This window comes from Cyprinodon variegatus, unplaced genomic scaffold (genome assembly GCF_000732505.1).
Source record: "Cyprinodon variegatus isolate N-32 unplaced genomic scaffold, C_variegatus-1.0 Scaffold117, whole genome shotgun sequence".
NCBI classification, from domain to species: domain Eukaryota; kingdom Metazoa; phylum Chordata; class Actinopteri; order Cyprinodontiformes; family Cyprinodontidae; genus Cyprinodon; species Cyprinodon variegatus.
This window is the reverse complement of record NW_015150570.1, coordinates 144589-164163: the sequence shown is the minus strand read 5'-3', so window position 1 is coordinate 164163 and position 19575 is coordinate 144589. Positions and strand designations below refer to the sequence as shown.

The 19575-nt window shown below is 36.3% G+C and overlaps 2 protein-coding genes across 2 annotated transcripts; both read right to left on the bottom strand.

Annotated features, from left to right (window-relative positions):
* Nucleotides 1–915: 915 nt before the first annotated feature.
* LOC107085134 (putative homeodomain transcription factor 2) lies at nucleotides 916–14617 on the bottom strand. The gene is made up of 17 exons (XM_015375308.1): nucleotides 14334–14617; nucleotides 14143–14221; nucleotides 11035–11091; nucleotides 10877–10946; nucleotides 10609–10767; nucleotides 9429–9609; nucleotides 8980–9100; nucleotides 7867–8055; nucleotides 7548–7784; nucleotides 7245–7373; nucleotides 4710–4979; nucleotides 3641–3772; nucleotides 3486–3572; nucleotides 3200–3355; nucleotides 2994–3089; nucleotides 2646–2771; nucleotides 916–1667 (listed from the first exon to the last, which is right to left on the bottom strand). The coding sequence occupies exons 2-17, from the start codon at nucleotides 14176–14178 to the stop codon at nucleotides 1647–1649; spliced, it is 2067 nt and encodes a 688-aa protein (XP_015230794.1). The 5' UTR covers nucleotides 14179–14221; nucleotides 14334–14617; the 3' UTR covers nucleotides 916–1646.
* Nucleotides 14618–15761: 1144 nt separating this feature from the next.
* LOC107085146 (vomeronasal type-1 receptor 1-like) lies at nucleotides 15762–17111 on the bottom strand. The gene has a single exon (XM_015375326.1). It carries the CDS (start codon nucleotides 17104–17106, stop codon nucleotides 16165–16167), a length of 942 nt encoding a protein of 313 aa, XP_015230812.1. The 5' UTR covers nucleotides 17107–17111; the 3' UTR covers nucleotides 15762–16164.
* Between the last annotated feature and the right edge of the window lie 2464 nt (nucleotides 17112–19575).

Below are 19575 nucleotides of genomic sequence, written 5' to 3'. Positions count from 1 at the left end.
ATTTACGTCTTTTTAATATCTTATTTCAATTCTTGTCCACAGTCATGTGACATCCTGGATTGACTAACTTCGTTTTGGTCTCCAAAGCAAATCACCTCTCAAGCTTCAGAGTTGAGAATGTAGCTGCTAGCTGTCGTCACCCAAGCTCCTTCCTATAAACACACCCCTCACGCAGGGCGCATCATCTTTAAAGTTCTTTTACTTTGAGGTTTAAAGCCATCTTCAATCTCCCCCCTCCGTATCTATCTGACCTTCTACGGGTCAGATCCTCACGGACTCCCTTAGATTAGCCTCCTCCTCCCTCCTCTCTGTTCCATTTGGCCATCTTTCCACCAAGGGGTGCAGGACCTTCAGTGACAGCCATCCAATCTACAGAACATCACTTCTCTCTCACTGTTCCAAACAGCTCTGAAAGCACATTCCTCTTAGCCGATCCGCTACTTATTGTACCATCTTAAATGTTTTGTTTTATTGTTGGAATTTGTTATATTTATAGCTAATTTAGGAGCTTGTGGAAGTTTAATAAGATGCATTTAGCAGTTCAAGCATCCCTAAAAAATCTGCTTGTGTTTAGTCATCCCTGAATCAGAACTGGCAATTTCCTTCTTATTGTTCGGGAGAAAGAGGACCTGATTGTCAAAGGTCCTTTTTAAAGAAGTAAATGTTTTTTTTTTTATTTGCAAATCAAAGTCCTAGGTGAGCCACTATATAGTATTGAGTGGATATTACAATCGGAGCATAAAAATAGCTTTTAGTGCACAATTTCTATGAACACTCCTGCTTATTTGTCTTATTTATAAATTGGATTTAGCCATTCAAATATTAAACACAGAAAAATCCCTTGTTGTATAATCTTTAATATATAATCATTTTATGTACATATATACATGTATAAATAGATTTTTTTTTGTGAATAAAAGTACTGAAATAAAGAACTGGAATTATTTTAGTGTATTGAGATGGAACTATAAAAATACATTGATAGAAACTTAGAAAACAGTTTATTCCCCAATAACAAAGACTCTGTTTTCCTTTCTTCCTTTATTTTTTAAACAGTGGTTTTTGATAAAAAAAAAAAAAAAAAGGGAGGCAGTGGTAAAAGATTTACAGAGCAGAAGTCCAAGAGATTACAACAGAGACCCAAATAAATAAAGCAGAACTATAATAAAGGTTTTTTAATCATACCAAGTCTGTTCATATGTGTTTTCTTTGCTTGAGAGCAGAAGGATTTGATTTTCCTTGTCTTAAAAAAAGATAACTAAAAAAACAACCAACCTATTTATTTGATAATATCTATGTTTACACACCATTTCTCTTTCCTATGAAATACCACAATATAAATCCGGGTTCCTCAGTGACCTGAAGGTTCATTTGCTGCTATGATAAACCTCTTCCAGGGGACCTTTAGGCACGTTGTTAGTGGGGGCAGAGCTGGTGAACAGTGTTGATGCCAAATCAGCTGAGTAGCTGGTAAACGTTGCATGAGTGATTGTCCAAGCATCTCTGGTTTCTGTTGGAGGTACGGTCAGAAGTACACACCGTCAGTAGGGTTGAGCACTTTTTGCATATGAGGCTTCTGCAGCAGACGGAGAGCATTTCTGGGCTCCAGTGTCCGACTGTTAGTGGCATGTCCTGTTCTCTTCACATTAAGGCTTGATCTTCCACAGCTGAAAATATAAATATGACAAAGTTAAATTTGAGAAATCAAATTTGACAGGACAGAGATAGCTGCGTAAAAAGAAGACCACACAAGAGTTTACAGGGTAAACGGATGAGACTTACAAAGTATGAAACTTAACAACCGCAAAATAGGCTGGGTTGTTCTGAATTTTGTATCCACAATAAGAATTAGTCACATTTTTATTATAAAAATGGAAAAAGCATGAGAAACAAGCCACAGCACACATTCTAATTTCTAAAGAAAATGTATCACACTGCACAAACGATCAAGAAATGAGTAAATAATTCTCAAATTAGGTGTATTTACCCTTAATTGGAGTAGGTAAATAAGATGATTTGCTGATGGAATTAGTATTTTTACTCTTAAAATAAGATAATTAGATAATATACACTTTAAAATAAGATAATGTAATTGTTTTGTTTTTTTATTTTAAATGTAAATTGTCTTGTTCCATTGGTAAAGTGTCTCACTTACCTCCTCAATTCAAGAAAAAATGCACTTATTTTAAGAAAAAAATATTTAGATTTTCACTGTTGTAGCATTACCACACCTGAAGGTAAGGGTTCCCAACCATGTGCTAAAACATGTATTTGCAAGAGAGTGCCTGTGGATGGCAGGGTTGTGTAGAATAAATGTCCAAAATGTTTGACTTTTGACTCACTTTTATAATTCACTAACCACAAATGAGCAGATATTGAAAATAAATGTATAGAAATACATTTCTTTAGACGGCACACTTTTTTGAACCCCTGCAGCAGGGGGCAGGTCGATGAACACAAACCAGAAAAGTTTAACATAATCTCCAAACAGCATAAAATTACTGAAACAGTTCCAGAAAAGTTATGAATTATAGACCTGAGAGGAAAAAAATCCCACAATGGTCAAGTTCTACACATTTGATTTAGTTTTTTACCATTAATCGAAGATGTACTGTTTTAAATATGAACTTTTTATAGTGACTCACTCTGATATTAAAGCCCAGGAGGTCACTGACCACTGCAGACACAGCCGAAAGGATGACAACCTTTGTGATGTTGTAGATCAGAGGGTTCATGGTCAGACCAAGCAGCCTGAAGGGGGTGTCCAACTCCTGATGAAAGAAGAATTATTAGTGAACAAAATGACAGCATCATTTCCATTAAGTAATAAAAAATATTTGAAGACCACAAAATCCTGTCTGTCCAAATACAAGCTTCGTGTAACATTGTAATTTTTTTTAACTCAATAAAAGGCAAAGTTGCCTTTAAAAAAAAAAAAAGAAAGAAAAAAAAAGCATTTGATCAAACAAAACAATCCTTTGCTGATTTCTTACCTTCATCAGCTTTGTGGCCAGTTTTAAAACATTGTTCACAATATTGAGCTGTTCTTTTTTTGCAGGCTTTTTCTCCATCTTCAGATACAAATTAATCTGTAACCAAGAACATGTGGAAACTTTAAAACGCAGAGGAAACTTATTGGAAGATCCTAGCTGTGAATCAGCTGCTGCTTTTGAAGCCTTGTGCAGCCAGAGGGCCTCACCTGCTCAGTGAGCAGCACTGAGGAGTTGCTGTATTTAGAGTTAGTCTCTGAGCCCAGCGTGGCGAGCCGCAGCAGAAAGGGAATGAGGGAGAAGCACCACACCACCAGCTCCCAGTTGATTAAAGAGACCAGGAATGTCTTGTGGCTGTGCAAAAGCTGGAGAGGAGATAATGTTGGTATCTGCAACATGCTTTAAAACCAGTTTCATCTAAGGCTCACTGCTTAACCTAAATGAGATAATATGCACAGACCTTCCTTTGGTTCTTTTAAAGTCTCTCAGACTAACCTGAGCACAAATGATGAACGCAATGGACAGAGCTAAAAGGAAGATTGTGGAGACGATGACGTCTACAGATCGCTGCGGTCCTCGCCTCTGCAACAAAAAAGCAGGTCAGAGACAGCTTGCTCACAAAGTGACAATAAGTGCAGGAGCACACGTACCCTCAGGAAAGATCGCAGTGACAACCATATCTTGATGTTTTGCACTTTCTTCAGCCTGAAATGAGGGATCTCTGATTTTTTGGCTTTTCGAGCTGAGGTGAGATGGCTGAAGTACTTGGCAAATAAGAGTCTCTGTTGAGGAAAAGAAGGAGATATTTCAAAGATCCCAAATAATTTAACAGCAATGAAGAAAATAAAAGAAGTTTAATTACTCTAATAGATAGATGGTAAATAATTTTAAATGACTATTAACCTAATATTAAAATTATTCTTAATCAATGAAAGGTATAGCTGTTCACATCTTTCAATTTGCTACTAGAAAAGTTACTTTTTCTATCCCGATTTCTCTTTTTGCTAAGAAAAACAAACAAACAAAAACTGTTCATCATTTTTAAAATGATGTGAAGTCATCCGAATGTTTAGCTGCTAATAATAAATCTCAGGATTTTCTCTTTGAAGTCTCCAAACGGTTCATGACACAACATTACATGATCAGTTGACACATTGATCACAATGACAGATTGAGAGATAAAGAATACATTTCTTATAACATTTCTTATAACAAAATTTCTTATATGGAGGATCTGCCAGAAGTTTGTTGTGTCTGGTATGTTAATGCACATAGCAAGCAGTTTGTAGAGGTTTAAAATGATCTTCTTATTGTCTGAGCCACCAAACAGTTTTTGGTGGATTTTGCCACAGTATTCTGTGTATAAATCATAAAAAAAAACTTCTGCCTATGAGACATGGTGCATTTTGGCGAGGTAACAGCAGAGCAACAGGGTACAGGATTAAAAACTCATCGGGTTTTTCTGAATACATTTTTAAATCTCATCTTGACCAGTACTACCTGGTAGAAGAAAATTGTATCTCAATGGGGACTAAATAAATGAATAACAGAATAAAGCAAATATGTCAAATTATTCTATTATACCATAAAAAAGGGAAATTTAAGGTTTTTGGATACAAAAAAAATAAGATTTTTAACTTAAAACCATGTATAAAATGATTACGAAGAAGCTCAAATTTTATGAAAAATATCTGTAAATAGAGTGAATAGATGTCTCACCTGTTTGTAGGTTCTCTCAGCCACACACATCATGAAGAAAAAGAGCCCTGTGAGGCAGACTCTTAGAACCGTTGTGATGAAGAAAAAGGCGTAAGCTTGAGCATCGCATGTTCCCACGGCGATTTCAAGCAGTTGGTTTAGGGAGAGTGAGGTAAGGCTGGACATGTCCAAACGCTGCGCCAGGCGGAAGGCGAAGGGAAGCAGGGCCAGGGTGGCCGTCATGAGACCGCCGAGCACGATGTAGCCAATCCCCTGCTCCTCCAACTTTACCTGGAAAACACAAACTGACTCATATCAGAGAAAAGAAGCTTTATATTCAACACAAAGTCCTGGTCATAAGTGTTTAAGCAGTTAGTTAAGGAAAACAGTGCTTACACATATTAAATATGCAATAACATTCAACGTTCAACTTTATATATATATATATATATATATATATATATATATATATATATTGGATGACTGGTAGACTAAACTAAATTGTATTTTTTCTGTAGAAGAAAAAAACATTTTTTTTTTGGAAAATATAAAAATATGGTGTCTAAAATAGGTCAAACTAAAGGGGCCGTTTAATTATTAAAAAGTTCTTTTAAAACTAGAATGAAACATGAGCAAAAATGAGAGTTTAATTACATCATAACAGGTAAACGTTTCAGTAGAAACACAGAAGTATTTAAGTATTATGAACCTTGGTCTCACATAATGCCTGATCTTCCAGATTACAAATAAAAAGCACCAAAAAACTTGTGCAAAATAAAATAGAAAATAAAAATTGAGTGTTTAATAAGTGGTCATGTTGCAAGTCATTCAAAAAGACTGTATATGTCTTTGATAGCAGGTTCAAAAAGGGTTCAGGCCGCTCTATTTAAATGAGGAAAGTGTTTGTTATTAGATTTTAGGAAGCAGGGTGGCTACAACAGACAGAAGAATCTCTAAGCCATAGATTTAAAGCAAGGAATGACATTTTTAAAAATCAACAATAAAATTTATAATGATAATTTTAAAAAATGCATTTCATATGTTTGTATCTGTAAGTGTCATGATCTGCCATTCTGGGATTTTTGGTTCTGTTTATTTCTCACTTTGGGTTTTATTTATGTTACTGTTTAGACTTATGTTTTTTGAATTACTTCATCTCCAGTTTGGTGTCATCTCAGTTATTTCATATTCAGCTTTCATTAGTCTTTGCTCTAGTTTGTTATTTATTGTTTACAGTTATCTTTAGCTTATATTTTCCAGTAACTCTTCATTGCCCCCTAGTGTCACCTTCCTTCCTATTGGTTTGCTTGTTCTTTCTCTGCACACCTGCTCCCACTCACATCATTAGTCCAATCTTTGTCTTGTTAGTCTCCTTTCCAGTGTATATATACATATAAATTTATATCCCTCTTCTGCAGTCTGTCTTTGCTGGATCGTCATCTTTATTTCATGTCCACATCAATTCCTGTCAGTCTCTTTCAGTGTTTTCTGTTCTGGTTCCCGTGTTCCTTGCACTCATATCCATTTATTCACTGGATTGCTGAATGACCGAAAAGACTGAAGTCACCTGCTGCCATGTGGGTACTCACCACTTTCATGGAGTTGGGCCATAAAAAAAGCCTGTAATGTGATGTAATTACCCTAATAATGTGATCAATACATGTATATTACATGTACATCATCAATTTAGCAGTTTTTGCAACATAATGAGTGTTTGTGTGCAAGTGTAATATTCTTAATATCTGACTACAGTATTATTATGCTCCATAAACACATAAATTTTGTTGTGATGGATTTGTATAATATGTAATATTACATAATATACAGACTTCATACTGAATATGAAATGTAATGTGCCTATATTTACCATAAATTACAGCACGTTTGTGTCAAAAGCGATTAATTTATCTTTATTTTAAAAGTCTTAAGCCCCCCTGAAAATGAGAACATTCTCGTTGTTTGATGCTGTAGCGCACACATTGTTTACATTACAACCGGTCTAACTCGGGAGTACCAATATGGCGGCAGGTGACTGGTTCCTTGCTTGATTACTTTTGGATTTATACTACCACTGCCTTAAACATTAAACCTACCAGAAAACATCTCTGCCTCCACCAAAATTCTACATATCCTGACACAAAGTGCTACAAAACAACAGCAACATTTAAAAATAAATCAATTTTCTACTGTTAATCAGTTTGTATATGCAAAAAACACTATGAGACCCTTTTGCTTATAAATGTTTTTTTTTTTCCAGGCTCCCTATATAGACTCCAACACTGTTATTTAGATTCTTCTTTCAGCTTTCTTTAATTTCAAATTAGCAAATTGAATATTGTTAATTAAATATTGTATAAAACTATCAAATAAGACTAAACAATGCATTATGGGTAATAGATACATAATAAAAATTCAAAGACACATTTAGTGAAAGCACTTTAGTGGTACACGTGATTCTGATCACCTATAAAACTTATAAATTTGACAAATTTGAATGTTAAAGACATTCAGTCTTTAACCAGAGACCTATCCAATATAAAAGTTGAGAATATTTACCTGTGTGAGGATGATCCCGCTGATCTCCAGCACTGACATGTCAGCTTTCTTGCACTCGCCTTGCTCCCATATTATGGCACTAACGCGGTCCTTGGATGGGTGGCATGCCTGAAGCCAGTTCAGCTGGCCCTGAAGTGAAGCACAATGGCAAGAAAGGGAAAGAAATTTGTTGCTCTTTTTAACTCATCAGGACTAAGTTTATGCAAAAACTGTTAAGACCAAAAAAAAAAAAAACGAGACTCGCCATTGCATAATGAGACATATGGAAGATTAAGTACAAAATCCAGAGTGATTTATATTTACACTGGAGAGTCCTTGCTGTAAACCTTCATCCTCACTGCTCGGTGTGTTTTGAGGAAGGGTCATCCCAGCGTTGTACCTCCCAATCCCCTCTGAGTCGCTGCTCCCAGTAGAGGCGGAGTCAGGGCCCTGCAGAAGCTCCTCCCACATAGTGTCATCGGTGTCAGAGGCTGGACGAGAGCCCAGCCTGAGTCTCTCTATCTGTCGAGGCTTTACTTCAGCGGGCGCTTCACTCTCATCCTGCCCCCAGGCCAAACAACCCACAGCTGTTAAATCAGTGACAGACAGCTGCATTCACACTGAGAAAAATAATCAGCTTTACCTGCCGTCTTGCTGCAGCTTTGGGGCTGGACGTTTTGTTTCTCCGTCTGACAGGAGATACTGATGGGGACGCCGAATTTGGGTGTAACTTGCGATGATGCTTAGATCGAATTGTCTCCACCGGTCGCCTGCTTTCACCTTCATCACTGGAGAGTTCATCAGATGCTCCAAATCCTGCCTGACCTTTACACTGAAAGACAACATCAAGGCTGGTGGAATAAATTAAGTATGTCAATAATAGCCCAGCCTGACATGTGCTTTTATCCTTCCTGTGTTTAACATGCTGCTATTATTTTCCTGGGAGTATCAAATGTATCTGAAAATAAACTCCTGCTCTGAGAACCTTAAATGCTTTTTGTGGTTCATTCACCTCGCTCCTAGATCATCAGAACCACAGTAAAGCATGGTGGTGGCAGCATTATGGTGTGGGGTTCATTTTTAAATGGTTCTATCTACAAGTTATTTTAGAGCAAAGCACTACAGTAAGTGTAAGAAACACAAAAACAAGAATAGTTTTAAACATAAATGAGCCAGAGTAAATGGTTAAATAAAAAAAGACGACCAGTAGTGTTTGCTGAAAAAAATAAAATAAAAAATAAACTGTGCGCATGACACATCCACACAATTAGATCCGGGAAATATAAACAATGAGTTGAAATGAAATCAAAAAGAGCTTTACAGAAGTTTTATATGTCTAGAAATATGTAACTATTTAGTTTTAGTGGATTTAGTGGATATTTTAGTTATTTCAGGTACCCTTTTTCCCTACACTTCCACTAACATAGCAGCATATTATAAAACTGTAAAGCATAAATACCACATTAAAGGTTAAAACATTTTTTATACATATTTCTTTAAAAGGCGCCAATTTTGGGGTCATTAAAAAAAATCATTTTAACAATGGCTTGTACATTTTTGGAGGTGGATTTTTGTCAATCTACCACACATGCCAACCTTAATGCAATCGTAATAAGCTTTCCCCAGAAAGAGCAAATCAAAGCATTTAGGAGACGTTTCCTAAATTGCCTATGTTGCTTAAAATGAGGCTTTTACTCTTCTGTTCGCCACCGTTTACCCTGACTCTGAAAAAACTGACAGGGATGAGTGAGTGTACCCTCCTCTCCTTGCTCCTGTGTAAACGCTGGCCATCTTCAAACTGCCAGGGCCCCTGATGGTCTACGTTCCCGCTGTCAAGCTTGTCTTCAGATTTCTTCAACCCTCTGCCCTTTCTTGGCCTGAAGGAGACGGCGCACAATAATCATAATGGAAGGAAAAACATGGGAGAAGAGAAATGGACATACATGTATGTTATCTATGTGTTTTTCTTCTCTTATATCTGTTAGTGTAATAATGTAATAAATTAGTTAGCAGAACATAAGTGAGGAAAAGAATTTAAATATTCTTTGGAATAGGTATTTTGTGTTATTGCATTCTTCCTGCTTCATTCCCTCTGGAAAGTTGCTTGGAATAAAAAAAAACGTATTGTTTATTTTATGTGAGAGTGCATAAAGTGTATGAGCCAACAGAGAGTCTGTTAGAATATAAAAGGCAAATATAACCCACCTCCTTCTGCGCGTAGGGCTGGTGCTGCTGCTAGCAGCTGGACTGCCTGAGGGCCATCGGCTGGACTCTGTTGAAACAATCTGGCAGTGAACGGTACCCAGCAGCAGCATGAGACACATGGGCCCAAACACCTCGCTGGCACTGGCCCTGGGGACCTCCAGGTACAGCAGCACCGCTGCCACTGAGGGAAGCAAAACGTTTGGCAACAAAACACTCTCTTAGGGGAGGCATTAGGACAGAATTCATTTGTGCTAATGAGCTCTGGTCTGTGCTGCTCAGCTGTGGAGGGAAGCAGCAGTGATTAAATGAATTCAAACAAACATGAATTCAGTAAATGAAGAGTTATTTAAAATATAGAGTCACAAAAAAACAACTGTACATTTCAACAGCACAAAGCCTTTTGTCCACAGAATTCTGGGATACATTACATACTAGAGAAGAAAGCCTTAAGCTACACAGCTCCTTATGCATGGAATTTTTATACAAAGAAATTGGAAGGCTACTGAGTTTTTATCCTTAAATGCTTTTAAAGAGGAACGCCCTTGATTTACATTGGGCTCTTGATTTTACGTTATTACATCATGTTCTACTCTCCCATATGAGTTTTGTGTCATTTGGAGCTGTTCTGAAGATATTCGGTTAGTTTATATCTAAGTAACGTCTTCCTATGGGCAACGAGTTGAAGGCACAAACTAAACTGTTCATAATTTATCATTTATAGTACCCCAGAATTCACAACATGTAGGCAAATCACTGTCCCCCAGACATCCGCGGTTATATTTTTTATTAGGGCTGTCAAAGGATTAAAATTTTTTATCTAATTAATCACAAGGTTTCTTGAATTAATTTCGATTAATCACTAGCCTAAATATTATTGAAAAATACACATTTAAGTTGAAAGTGAAAGAATTTGAAGCAGCCTCCATTATCTGCAATTGTTTCAATTGATATATATATTTTTTTTTATGTACCTGACATTTAAATTAATCCATGTCTGTTTATGATGTAACTTTGCTCCCTCTTGGCCAGGACTCACTTGAAAAAGAGGTTTTTAATCTCAATGGGAATTTTTTCCCTGGTTAAATATAGGTTAAATAAAAAAAATAAAATAAAAACTTCACATTGTATGTATATATAATCTAACTTGTAAGTAAAGTGATTTAAATAATGATGGGGTTACCTTGCAGGACATAAAGCACCAGGATGCATGAGGAGATGGACTTGGAGGTCACCTGGATCCACCATTGGAAGAAGAAAGGAAAGAGCAGAACTCTGACCAGACCTTTCCGAGTCAGCGCTGTCCATTGACTCTCTGGTTTGGCTTTGCTGAAAGTTGATCCTGAGACGACAAAAAAGCACGAGGAAGACTATAATTACAGCGCATGGTGCTGATATTGGTTAGTTGATATCAAAATTAGATAGAATAATGAAGGAAACGGGTCAATCACCTCTAACTAAATCAACATCAATGAGGTCCGGTTTGATGTAACCAGTCTTCTTTGGTTTGTTCTCCAAACCCTACAGCAGAGGGAGCAGGTTTACTATTTTAGAGGCAACATTTCCCTTCCCAGACATGAAGGAAGCTGTAAGAAGAAACATCTTTTACCTCTAGATTTGCTCTCTCCAGGGATTTTTCCCAGACTTGTTGGTCATAGGCCCCGATCTGGAACCAAAACAAAACCATCTCTTTTATTTTGTTTTCATCACAACGCCAGACACATGATATACATGTTTAATGTAAATAGGCCCACGTTAAAACTAAAAACATGTTTAGGGGTCTTGATTGAAGTACAATTATGGGGAATATTTTACACACCTACCATAATCAGATGTTAAACAATAGACATTGAGTGAGGAAGGTATGAATTAAAATCTGATAGAATAATAGTGGAACTTTAGCAGCTGAACCCACTGTTCCTGTTCCTGTTTGTTTCTATGACATGTTAAAACAAGACAGATTTAAGGTTGGGCAGGAGTTTATTTCTTCATTCTCCTTCCAGGCATTCAGCTGCTTCCTTCTTTCTTCCTTTTTGCATACATATTCGAGTGTTTTAACCATATTCGACAAGTATTGACATAATTTAATATGAGATAACACATGAATTATCAGCCGTATGGAAATAAAAAAAGATTTTGATTGGTTGATACAGGTAAAACCATAATATGCATTTGTGTTTAAGCATAGTTGCTTTTATTTAAGACAGAAAAGTCAAAACTACTCATAAACCTGCAGAAATATTATATTATACAGTTCTATTTGAAATATCTATTTTTGCTGTTTTAGTATAAAAGCAGGAGCAAAATTTGAAGATTTGCTCTATGGTTTCAGACAAAGATAACCTAAGTAAATACAGATACAGTTTAATTATTATTTTTTTTATTTGATAAAAAGAAAAAAATAACCACTCAGACTAGAGAGAGAGAGACATTCATCAACATGAAACCAGCTGAACCTTCCAAGGAGTGAAACGGCTACATGAATCTGCTCAGAATGCGTCTATGAATAATCCAAGAGGTCACAGCAGAACCTGGGTCATCATCTGAATGACTGCAGAACTCACTGCTCTCAGTTAAGGTCAGTGATCATTATTAAAGTTATAGTGGAGAATTTTGGTGAATTTTAGAAAAGACCCACCCTCTCCATTTTGAAAAACAATTCAAATGCACAACCCTGTACCTGCTACCTAGAGGGAACGCCTATTAAACGCGTGTGAGAGCATGCACAAGCCCATTTCTCCTCATGCGCGCTCTGTTTAAAAGTTGCTGTTTGCATCGCTCATACAAGCTTGACAATTTCACCCTCAACCTCGGCTACAAATGACAATTAGGAGGACCACTTATTTTGATGATCCATCCTGGTGGATTTGAGGGTTCTGTGGGATAATTTAAAGCAGCTACGGAAAAACAAAAAAACAGAAAAAAAACAAGAGTCTGGATAATATTTCCTAACAACCCTTCAATCATCCCCAGTACTTTGGAGACAATCTGGTGTGGACTGTATTGAAGCGTGGTCTGCTCTACACGCTGTGGTTCTAGATACGGCCGAGACGGTGAGGAAGTGGGGGCGAGTTTGTCCGACAACAGAGGGATATGACGGCGAAAAATAGCTGGGATCCAGGTGGAGAAAGGGTCCCCCTTCTAGCTAGTCCAACTTCACGAGTTGTTTTCTGCAATTTCGGTCATAAAAACAAAACAAGCCTGCCTCCTGTCTGCGGTCAGTTACAATTTGGGAAAGGTCCAGCGGAGCGTCTGCGGAGGGGGCAGGGACGTCTACTTGTTCACTTCGACACCTGCGCGGACGATCTGGGTTCGAAGTTAAAATCAGCCTTTATGAGAAACAATCTTATAATAATTAATCGGATTAATTGATTATTGGAATAATAAATAATCATTATTGCCAACTAATTTAGTAATCGATCAGACTCTAAAACTTTAACCGAGAGAGCAGCCCACTTAGAGCAGTAATTTATACCAAGATTGTAAAAATATTATACATTTGCAATCTTGATATAAATTACTTCTGGTAACTTATTAATAATCGATTTGGTTGCAAATCGATGAATCTGTGTTTTTATATCTTAAATGCAAAATGTTTATATATTATATATAAACATTTGCATTGAAAATTAAAAAAAAATTATTCATCTGTCAATATGCTCTATCCAGAACTCCACAAGTGGAAAAGTTTGAGTTTCACCTGGTTCAATTTTGTAAAAAGTCACCTTTAAAGAACCTTTGGCTATCCTATCGTTGATTGATTAATTGAAACAATGATCAACAGATTAATAGATTTGCCAAATAATTGTTAGTTGCAGCAGAGGCGTAGCCAGAACATGTTTATTAGGGTGGCCAGGCAATAACCAATATACACTGAGGGGTGGCACCAGAACCTCAGGGTCAATCTACACCCTTCCAACAGGAAATTAACGAGCAAAACATCCATATTTTCTAAATAAAGACAAACTATACCTTCCTATAGCCTTTGCTAACAAATAGACACATATTTAAACATCCGTGCTTTCTCGATAAAAGGTATAGTAGATAAAATCCTTTCAGGTTTGAGTTCTGGTGTGAACATCTTTTCCATTGTCTCTACTTACCTACTTTTATTAACAATCATTCTGGATAAAATTTATATTTACAAGTACTAATATCGATATAAATTGATTATTTAATAAGTTTTTTATTAAAATAGTTATTTATCTATGATTTCACTGAAGTCTCCTAGATAACTTGCAGAGAAACATAATTTTCTCTTTACTCCATGAAACACAAAATCTAGTTCTGGAAAGAGCAGGAATTCTGTAATTATCATCTTTAATGTTAGCATTTTAATGTGCATAATTAACCATAATGTTTTTGTTGTCAAGTAATTGTTAATATATAAAAATTTTAAATGTTTTGAATATTCCATTAGAGAGTATTACTGCTGCCACTGTTTGTATTAGGGGGGGAAAAAATGGTAGGGGTGGCCAATAATTGGCTAAAGTTGGCCATGGCCACCCCTGGCCCCCCATCTAGCTCCGCCCCTGAGTTGCAGCCCTAACTATTATAATACAAAAAAATAAATAAACAAATAAATAAATAATACAAGATTAAAGTTCAATTTAAGCTTCATCCATCTAAACTGAATTATTATAAATAATAACATTGTTTTAATATCGTTGTTGGTTTAAAAAAATAAATAAATAAATAAAATCAGTTGTGGTCTTACCTTCTCCTGATACCAGGCTATTCTGACCATGGTCATCACACCCTAGATCCACTTCACTTAGATCAGCTCATTTTCCGGGCTGTGAGTGAGATGCACATTAAATATAAACTCAGTCAGAGAGAAAGACTGCAGAACCAGCTGAAATAGACAATCTGTCACTAAGTAGCTAAGCGATAGAAAAACAAACTTACTTGAAACGAAGGTCGTTTTTTGATCAAACTGACAGGAGCACATAGAAAGCATAACAGCCGAGTTTTAGGATCGCTGCAGCGGTTTGTTCTCAAGCTTCCTGGACCAAACTATGTGTTTTACCTCTTCTGAAAGGTTTCATTACCAATATGGACTCATAAACTCCGACTTTAAACGCTCAAAATGCGTATACGCATGTTTTCTGGGTACTATTTCAACTATTCTGCACTTTTAGCTGATTCTTCCTCTTCTTACCTTTTCCGGGTTTATTGTTTATGCAACGAAAATAAATCTGCCCTCAGCTCTGTCTGTCAGGAGCAAAATCGAGTCCAGTGAAGCACTGTAAAACCTAAAAAAAATATATTACGGCAAAGATGACAACGATACTATTTCTTCATTTTGTTAAACAAACGTGGAAATTGCTAAAATACCTCTATAAACTCGTAGTTGTCATTTTTTTAAAAAGACGACAGCAAAATACTGCCTGAGAAGACAAGACCGGGAGGAAACTGCAGCTATTAGCTCCAATAATGATTCAATTGCATTTTGATTAATAAGGGATGAGTAAACAAAGCGTTATCGTCTTATTCAGACGCCATATTAACAGGAGAAAATAATCAATAAAGTCAGCATTGTTTTCTTTATGTAAAATAAAGACAAACACATTAGGACTAAACTATGTAAAACAATGTAATACATTATTACTATAGTAAAAATAAATTATTGAAATAAGTAGAGCAACAATAATGATATTAATAATAATAATAATAATAATAATAATAATAATAATAATAATAATAATAATAATAATAATAATAATAATAATAATAATAATAATAATAATAATAATAATAATAATAATAATAATAATCACATTAGCAATTAGAAGATACAATTGCATTTAGTGACAATTTCACTGCCAAAAAAAAAAAAAAAAGTTTAAACAGCAAATCCACACAAGTAAGAGGGACATTTCTTAATTTCTCAAAGATATTCAACCAACCAACCATATTTATTTTAAACTACTCTGGAGGCAGACATATCTAGCATATTACCGGTACTCAAAGAGATTACTTAACCCTTTTTAGGGCACTCAGTGAAATGCATTTAAAATCAACGACATTTCAACCCAATAGTGTTATTGGAATCCAAAACCTTATATACCTTTGTAACATTAAAAAATACGGATATTTTGATGGGAAAAATTTATGTCAATGTAATAACAAGAAACGCCAACTTCCCCGAATATATTAAGAAAAATAACAAAAGTACTTCTATAAGAAATTCATAAAAAAAAAAAAACACTGAGTGTGAAAGAAACACATTTTTAGTTAAGTAGGATTATTAACTTTTTAAGTTTACTTTTTAACTTTTCAATTAGCTTTTTAGTCTTTTTTTCTTGACTTATTTACTTTTTTTAGTAGGTAATATATCATTCAAGGGCTCATCTAATTGGTCAAACACCAAAATAAGATGTACAGCCATGTAGCAGTATCTTTGCTGCATGGCTGGTTATAGATCTTGTGCTTCTAGACCTCACTAAGGGACAGGGGGACACCATTTGTAAGAGGTATGCAAGTGATCAAAAACGGTAACTTGCCCTATAACGGATTATAGATACAATCTCGTCATGGTTTTTACATACAAAAAAAATCCTGTATATTGTCTATTCTTTTGAAATAACAGCAATCCATTGCAGAATTTCTGAAACCTAAAGGACCAGTAAGGTGCTAAATAATAGTCAAATTTTAAAAGTACTCCAAATAAGAGGCTTGACAGAGAATAATTGTTGCAATGCATCTGAGATGACGAGTTGTCAAGACAGGAGCAGAGTCATTTCTCATCGGATTCCTGAGTGTCCACTAAAGGTTGGTCGTGCTCTGCTGCGCACACAATCTTCCTCTTGACCTTCTTGTTGGATGAAATGATGAAGTAGGGGCTGAGGGAGGCATAGCAGGAAGAGAAGAACACCCTCATGTCAGCCACCACTGGTGAAACCTTTGATACCGTCAACATGTAGATCCAGATCACATTATCAATGCCAAAGAACACAACGTAGAGGACTACCAGGGTCACCACAGTTTTGGCCGCCCTAGTTTCTGCCCCGTTGCCATGAGAGCGACGGATCCCTCTCACTTGTTGGCTGTGGCGGTGTAGAAGCAGGAGGATGTAACCGCTGGAGCCCAACATCAGGGCTACAAAGGCAAAATCCCTCACAGAAACAGCTACTCCATTAATAACATATGACAGGTTGTCTCTGAAGTCTACATGGCAGAAGCCGAGGTTGAGGGTGAAAGCAGGGATGGTGCCGTTACGTGGAGCCATTGAGAAGAAAGGGGCTGCAATACAAATGGCCATGTTAAGGAGCCAAAGCCCTGCAAAGGTTGGAAGGACCAGAGCAGGGAGAGAGGGCTTCAGCCTGGACAATCTGGGTCCTGCAGGAGCTATTGTCAATGCCTGAAACACACTGAGCATGCAGGTGATGCAAACAGATAAAGCCCGTCCAATACGATAGGCATAGATCACCACTTTACAGCCAGGGTCATTCAGAAGGTCCTTCAAGCCAAACACGGTCATGGTCTGGGGAACACATCGAGTCAGTAGTAGCATCAAGTTGGCAAAGGCAAGGTGGCACAAGATCATGTCCACAGGAAGCAGCTTGGGTTCACTGCAGATCATGCTGGCGTATGCCAGAAGCACCACAGCGTTTCCCAAAATGCCCATACCTGTTTGCAAGAGGAAGGAAACTCCTTTGATAGTCACGCAGAGATCCATACTACAAAGACCTGCATGAGTCAGAGTTTAAACAGCAGACATTAGAAATACATCCAGTGTAAGTAAACTTTAAAACAGCAACAATATTATTTAGATTATGTGAAACAAACCTCCATTACTTATACAAACCTGGAAAACTTTACTCTCACCTAAAAGCTGTGGATGTATAGCAAAAATCCTTTTGCAAATGAGCTGCCAAAAAGCCTGTGAGAGACGATTTATAAGCCTTGTTGTCCCTCAAGACTGTTGGCCAAGATTCAACCCACAGTTTGGCAAATGAATGCAATAAACTAACTTTGGCTTGAATTGCCTCAGAGGGGCAGAGTCACAGTGGAACCACTAGAGCTATTATAATACAATACTGGCCAGTAGCTCTATAGAACTGGGATTTTTATAGTTTTTTTTCTCCTGCTCACACTTTGACCAGCATTTCTTAATTAGCTTTTTACTTAGTAGGATCTTGTTAAATCCCAATTTTGCCAAAAAAGTATATAAAATAAATGTGACTTTGAGGTTAATCATCAAAGAAGTTAAAAGACGTTCTGTTGGTACGGTATGTTAAACATTTTCTGACACCAGTAGTGAATAGTACTGTACACTATCTATTCTATTCTATTCTATTCTATTCTATTCTATTCTATTCTATTCTATTCTATTCTATTCTATTCTATTCTCGTTGATTTTATGTTTATACATACATATTTTTATCCTGTGCGGGCAGTGGTTTTATTTTATTTGCTTTTATTTATTTTTATTTATTTTATCTTTTTGTGCAGCACTTTGGAAACCTTGCGTTTATTGAAATCGTGCTATATAAATAAAGTGGATTGGATTGGATTCTATTCTATTCTTTTCTTTTCTATTCTGTGGAAACAAGCTTGTTTTTTATATATATATTTTCTTTATAACTAAATGCATTTACAGCTGTAAAATTTTCTGTAACTTTAGTATTTAATCTTCAAGATGACACTTGAAAACAATATTAGTCGTGCTGTTTGGTCAAAATATGAGCAACGTAAATGTGTTGTTTCTCCAGATTCTGCTTTTCATTTGGTATAAAAACCAGTAGCCAAGGTTTCTTTTTAAATTTCCCATCAGAAAGAAGGAAAACACAGCGAACCAACAAGGGACAGTAGTGCGTACTTTTTGTTTATAACAGCACATAAGAGCTTTTAAAAATGGACAGATGGTGTTTTCCTGTGCTCTCCATTCTGACTTCATGTCCAGAGAGCATTTTAAGGAGACACAGAGGAGCAAGACAATTAACTCCAAGTATGTAACAAGACTTGTTTGCAGTAATCAGTGGCAGAAACAAAGCTGGTCAGCAGTATTTTCAAGATGCAAGCTTACAATCTGAAATGCACCTAAAGGTTTTATTTATTTATTTTGTAAAATGGAAAACAGATTATGAACCCAGAGTATCCCTCCAACTGTATGGACGTGCTGAAAGGCCAGAACGGTCACAATGTGAGTACCTGCGGATTTTTATTTCTTTCATAATGGTTCTTTTTCTCATGGGAGTCTTCTATGTAATAAATCATCATTAGAGAAAGTTTCTTCCTGAGTGTTTTTTTTAAACATGTTTACATGTTCAGAGACTTAATTAAAAAGGCAAGTTGAAGCGTGCTCTCCTCAGAGGATTGCAACATGTCCTCTTTGCTCCTGTGTGACTTCAATAATATTAAAACCCTTTCCCCTGGTATCTAATTTCTCTCTAATTATCGTCATTATTATTATATAAGAACTGCATTGAAAAATTATGAAATATGTTGCAAAATCACAGTTAGATTGATTACAAAGTTCACGTCTTGAATATGAAAGCGGATTAATTTGTTAAAGTTTTAGTTGTTCCAGATTGTTTGTTTCATTGCAATCTGCAATAAAGGTAAAATTTTATGAACATCTTAAGCTGCAAATGTATTGTTTCCTTTTAAGGGGGCCGGTAATACGTCGTCACCATTGTTTAAATTAAAACGTCTCTGAAACTTGTTAGATAATTACTCACCTTTTTCTAAAAAAACAAACACAGTATTGTTTTTTTAGAAATAAAATACATATGAATACATTTTTTGCCTCTAATTCATGTATTTAATTAGTATAGATTTAATTTAAAAATATTCACCTTTACCGACTTCTCTAAATTGTCCTTAGGTGTGAGTGTGTGCATGGTTGTTTGTCCTGTTTGTCTCTGTGTTGCCCTGCGATGGACTGGCGACCTGTCCAGGGTGTACCCCGCCTCTCGCCCATTGATTGCTGGAGATAGGCACCAGCACCCCTCGTGACCCCAATTGACACAAGCGTGTCAGATAATGGATGGATGGATGGATGGAATATTCACCTTTACCATCTTAAGCATGTCATTTCTTCAAATATCAAAAAATGTATCCATCCATCCATCCATCCATCCATCCATCCATCCATCCATCCATCCATCCATCCATCCATCCATCCATCCATCCATCCATCCAT

Excerpts from the sequence above, each read along its gene's own strand:
- LOC107085134 (XM_015375308.1), bottom strand. The coding sequence starts at position 14,178 with ATGACCATGGTCAGAATAGCCTGGTATCAGGAGAAG. Across the intron at positions 2,772-2,993 it reads TGGCCACAAAGCTGATGAAG|GAGTTGGACACCCCCTTCAG; the intron begins GTAAGAAATCAG and ends TTCTTTCATCAG. Across the intron at positions 1,668-2,645 it reads TCCTGGGCTTTAATATCAGA|CTGTGGAAGATCAAGCCTTA; the intron begins GTGAGTCACTAT and ends TTATATTTTCAG.
- LOC107085146 (XM_015375326.1), bottom strand. The coding sequence starts at position 17,106 with ATGGATCTCTGCGTGACTATCAAAGGAGTTTCCTTCCTCTTGCAAACA.